The sequence below is a fragment of the Podarcis melisellensis genome (assembly GCF_964234715.1).
Source record: "Podarcis melisellensis genome assembly, chromosome: 8".
Taxonomy (NCBI): domain Eukaryota; kingdom Metazoa; phylum Chordata; class Lepidosauria; order Squamata; family Lacertidae; genus Podarcis; species Podarcis melisellensis.
In genome coordinates this window covers 18,179,270-18,184,666 of record NC_138540.1, presented here as the reverse complement: position 1 = coordinate 18,184,666, position 5,397 = coordinate 18,179,270, and the positions used below count along the sequence as shown (strand labels likewise).

At 50.7% G+C, this 5,397-nt stretch overlaps 1 protein-coding gene across 1 annotated transcript in view; it reads left to right on the top strand.

Moving 5' to 3' along the window:
* The first annotated feature begins 2,518 nt into the window (after positions 1-2,518).
* The window catches only part of TMEM201 (transmembrane protein 201), a 44,168-nt gene continuing 41,289 nt past the window's right edge, over positions 2,519-5,397 (top strand). The window contains exon 1 of the mRNA XM_081923611.1: positions 2,519-3,475. Coding sequence (XP_081779737.1) covers positions 3,360-3,475 — 116 coding nt within the window. The 5' untranslated portion in view covers positions 2,519-3,359. The remainder of the gene's footprint in view (positions 3,476-5,397) is intronic.

Genomic DNA, 5,397 nt, shown 5'->3' with positions numbered 1-5,397 from the left:
CCCCCCCAAAAAATGGAGGTGGAGGACTCAAAAGTGTAGAGAAATGGCTCACCGAGGGCTGAACTAGCTCAGTGGTCCACCAATCACTTAACAGGTATAATACATACCCCTCTGGGTTTCACAGAACTGAAAATCCCATCATCCTTGCTGGCCAAGGCTGATGGGAGTTGTCGCTCAGCAGCACTGGAAGAGCCAAAGGTTCCCCACACCTAAGTTTTTATTCAGTTATTCCAAACTGCATGGAATATCGTATTTTTCGCTCTATAGGATGCACTTTTTCCCCTCCAAAAATTAAGGGGAAATGTGTGTGCGTCCTATGGAGCAAATGCAGGCTCCTTGGCTTCAGCGATAGCAATGCGAAGCCTTTGGAGTACAGCGGGACCTCGCGCTGCGCTCCAAAGGCTTTGCAACCTTGCCGCCGCTCCCGGACCTGTTCTGGGGTCTGGGGAAGCTTGGGCTTCCCCAGTCCCATGGCTAAAAACGAAGCCAAGACCGTGCACAGCCTCTCCTGGCTGGAGATGTTGCGCGTGGCTAAAGAGGAAGCCAAGACAGCCAGCGGGATGGATCTCGCTCGCTGTCTTGGCTTCTTTGCTCTTTGGGGCTGGGGGGGGGGGTAGGAAATAAGAATTTTTTTCTTGATTTCCCCCCTTAAAAACTAGGTGCGCCTTATGGTCCGGTGCGCCTTATGGAGCGAAAAATACGGTATACTGTTTGGGGTTGGGGAGAATGCGTAAAATCTTGCCTGAGAGCTTACAGCAGACTGTTGCCTCCATCCCCTTCTTGTGGGTTTTCTAGATGCCTCACTTGGACGGCTTTGGAAGAAGACTGAATGAATTCATGGAGGATCTCAATGGCTACTCACCCTGGTGGCTATGTTTCACCTCCCTTGCCAGAGGCAGTAAATGCTTCTGAATACCAGTGGCTGAGAACCACAGGTGGGAAGAGTTGCTGGTTGGGGTGAGGTCCTGCTTGCGGAGCTTCTCCCAGTGGCCACCCAGATGTGCCACTGGGAACAAGGTGCTAGACAAGCTGGGTCTCTGGGTGGGTGAACAGGTGTACATCCTTAGAATCATTCTAGTCCAACCCCCTGCAATGCAGGAAACTCAACTAGATCATACATGACAGATGACCACCCACCCTCTGCTTAAAAACTTCCAAGGAAGGAGTCCACCACATCTTGTGGGAGTCTGTTCCACTGTCAAACAGCTCTTACTGACAGAAAGTTCTTTCTGATGTCAGAATCGCTTTTCCTGTTACAGTGCTACCTCGGGTTACGTACACTTCAGGTTACATACGCTTCAGGTTACTGACTCCGCTAACCCAGAAATAGTACCTCTGGCTAAGAACTTTGCTTCAGGATGAGAACAGAAATTGTGCTTTGGTGGTGCGGCAGCAGCAGGAGGCCCCATTAGCTAAAGTGGTGCTTCACGTTAAGAACAGTTTCAGGTTAAGAACGGACCTCCAGAACGAATTAAGTACTTAACCCGAGGTACCACTGTACTTGAATCCATTAGTCTGGGTCCTAGCCACACAATCTGAATGAATTAGTCAGTTGGGTGGGGGTCATCTTGCGGCAGGGGCATCTAATTTTTCTTGACCCACCCACCCTCCTCTGTGCAGTTGCTCTACCTCATGCCTGGTGCCAGCCCTTGAAAGCTTCCTCATGCAGAAATGCAGCCCCATTTCAGTTCATTATAAGCAGGAAAAATAAAGTAAATATGTGTACAAAACAGCTCAGCTAACTTTTTCTCAGAGTAGACCCAATGAAATTTGTTAATTTGACAGGTTAGTCCTGTTCTAGGAACCTTTCAGCGAAGCCTTATAAGCCAATGCTAGTCCTACTCAGAGTAGACCCACTAAAGTTAATGCACAGGACTAACTTGGGTCCATTCATTTCAATGGATCTCATCTGAGTAGGACTTAGATGGATGCATTTCCTAACTCCTGAGTGTGCGGGAAGCCTACAACCCCTATGAGTCATTCCCACGATCTACTTTTTTCTCTCCTTCCCGGCTGCCTCGACTCCGTGTTACAGCGAGGGAGTCGTGGACTGAAAAGGTGGGCGACTGGTGGGGGGGGTGTTCGTGCTCGCCGCCGCGTGAAAGGCCAGCATCGTGCCAGCCTGCGCGCGTGAATCAGCTTTTGAGAGGAGGGGAGTTTTTCCAAGCACGAAAAGCCAGCTTTAAAAACGGGGTCTCGCTTCCTCCAAGGTCCTGCCACAAGCACGGATCAAGCATTTCAAAGGCGTGAGTCGTGACGGATATTTTCGATTTGCCAGCCGGGGGCGTGGAAGTCTCTTGCTTCCTTTTAAAATTTATTAGACTGAGCTGCTCAAGCTTTTTTTTTTTAAGATCAATAAAGGGTGATCCGCTTGATTTTTGACGCCACTCTGCGTGAACACACATAAAAGGATCGCTTATTTTCGTCGTCATTCCACCATGGGGTGAGCAGTGCTTCGGTGTGCACGGCGCTCCGTACCCCGAATCGTTTGGGTGTGCGCGTGTACAAAGCTCCCACTTCCACAACCACGTGCTGCGTTCAGCAGCGCTTACTCCCAAAGGGGGAAAGCGTGCGTAAAAGGATCGCCGCCTCGGATTCCTTTTTCCTTCCCCGCGCCGCCTCCAGCCATGCTTACCCACGCCTCGTGCCGGTGATTGGAGGCGAGGCAGCCAGCGGCGGGTATATGCGAGAAGGGGGCGGATCGGTGCCTCCTGGAAGAGGAGGAGCGGCGGCGGCAGCAGTGGAGGGAAGGTCATACCGCTTTATAGAAAGAGGGGAGGAGAAAAGGAACCGCTCCAATTGCCCGCTGTGTCTACTGAACCGGGCGGGGGGTAACGCTCTTGATCAACGCGTTCCGCCTTTGGCGCTTTTTCTGGATTTGCTCTGCCACGCGCGGGCGCGCTTTCTTCTAATTCTTCAAAGCGTTGGAGCAGAGGGCGCCGTGGGGGGCGGGGGAGTGAGGCGTGGAGGTGAGAAAGGGAGCCGGGCGCGCGATTGGACACGCCGCGTTCTAAAGAGGCTGCTCGTTACTCAGCGTTCCGAAAGGCTCGGCCGAGCATTCCAATCCGCATCCGGCGCTTCTCTCCTCCTCCTCCTCGCGCTCCGAAAGCTGCAACTGAACGTTCTAAGAACGCTCCCCCTCGACGCGTTCTAAGAGGAGGCGCCGTTCTTTCTTTGCTGAGCGCGCGGTGGAAACAGCCTTTTATTATTTTTTTCCTCCTTCTCCTTTCGCGACCGCCCCCTCGCACGAGGAATCCGAGCAGCGGTCGTTGCAATTACGTTTACTCCCCCCCCGCTCCCTTTTCAGTTCCCCTTCCCTCCTCCTCCCTGAGCCTTTTCTCCCGCAGAGCCCAGCGGCCATGGAGGGAGTCGGCGCGCTGCTGGCCGGCTGCCCCACCGCCGGCCTGGCCGGGGGCCTGGGGGTGACTGTGTGCGCCGCTGCCGGCGGAGTCCTGCTGTACAAAATCGCCCGGAGGTAAGCTGTGCTTTATTTTAAATACCTACATGTCCCGTGGAATTGCGATCGAGGCAGTAATACAAAAGATAATATACTATAAAAGATCCGCCGCGCGGATTAAGCTGCCTCCGGGAGGCGAGCATGCTTTGGGAGGCCCAGCCAGGCAAGCTGGGCGGGGTTGCCGCCTTAAGCCTTCGAAAGGGGAGCGACCATGCTTGAGACTCGCCTCCCTTCGATTTGAACTGCCGGGATCTTCCTGCGGGAGGGCGAGTCATTCCTCCCGCCTCTTTGCTTCTCTTGTTTCTTTTTGGGAGAGAGGAATATTTTTTTAAATGTCCGGGGTTTTTTTCTTGGAGGGGGGGTGAAGCCCCGCCCCCTTCCGGAGTCACGAACCGCTTGTAGAGAAGCGTGCCATCCGAACGGGTTTCAATGAATGCCGAGTTAGCTTTATTAAAAAATGACCACAAAAGTTTTACAGTGATAAAAGGCGAAAGCTGTCTTTTAATTGAGGCGGAACTGACAACCTACCTATCTCAGTGTTGTCAGCGCGGACTGGCAGGTGTCTCCCCACGCCCTACCTGGAGAATCCTTTGGGGATTAAACGTGGGATCTTCTGCGTGCAAGGTAGATCTCTTACCACTCCTCTCAAGGCCCTCCCCGCAAAACAGAGCAAGATTCTAGTCTTCGTGGTGCTGCATAAAAGCTGCCTTGAGTCAGACCCTTTGTCCGTCTCGCTCAGTATTCTTCTACTGTGATTCCGAGCAGCTTTCTAGGGTTTCAGCCCTTCCTAGCCATACTGATTGTCTATTGAAATTTACACGGTGTTGCTCAGTGGATTTGGACCCGAGTTGTGATTCAGGGAATCCTGCCCAAATATTGGTTGTTGAGCAGAAGAAGTGACCTTATAGTATCCGTGTTCTCTCAGCTTTGTTCCATATCCAGTACAGTGTTAGAAACTCTCATATATAAGCTTGGCTGTGCATCTTGAAAGCCAGCTTAAAAGTTGGGTCTAAACCAGTCTTCTGTGGCCCTTGAGATGCTTGGGAGTACAACTCACATCATCCTAGCCTTTTGGCGATGCTGGCTGAAGCTGGAGGCAGTCTTGGAAACCCTGATATATAAGCGAATCGTCAAATAGCACCTTAAACCTGGGTTGTGGTCACCACAATGGAATATCTGGGCACCTTTTTTTCGGTGAATTGTTGTTATTTATTAATTTCATTTCTATGCCACTTTATATCTTTAAAAAATCTCAAGGTGGTTTACAACACATTAAAACATCAAATCAAACAATCCAGACTAAAACAAATTCAAGCTTTAAGGAAAATATTTCAGAGCCTTCTCTAGGTGACATTTTGCTTTCCCCATATTTACTTACCTATGTAATTTATAGAGCTGTCACACAGCAGCAGGACTCTAGGAAGCCAGTGTGGTGTAGTGGTTAGAGTGTCAGACTAGGACCTGGGAGATCAGGTTCAAATCCCTTCTCAGTCATGAAGCTCGCTGGGTGACCTTGGGCCAGTCATAGCCTCTTAACCTACCTCACAGGGCTGATTTCTAACACTGGAGGGTGTCGGGTTGGCAAAAGCCCGGCCCAACCGTTGGATGCTTTGGGTAACATTTTGTTTCTGTGGGTCACTGTGGAGATAAGAAACTGCCCAGGTGGACACAAGCTTGCTGATCCCATAAGGATTGTGATTCTCAAACTGTGTACCTTGAGAAAGAAGTTGATGAATCTGAAATGAGTAATATGCCCTTGAAAGTTTCATAAAGAACTTCACATTATGGGGTGGCATACAAATGTTATAAATAAATAAAACAGTCTAGAGAGCGGCCTGCTTTGAACTCCAGTGAAAGCTGATTTGGTAATTCTACCGTTTCTGAACTAGATAGGCTTCAGTCAGTCAGTCACTCCTAGTTGCAGAGCCATGCCAAAGTGT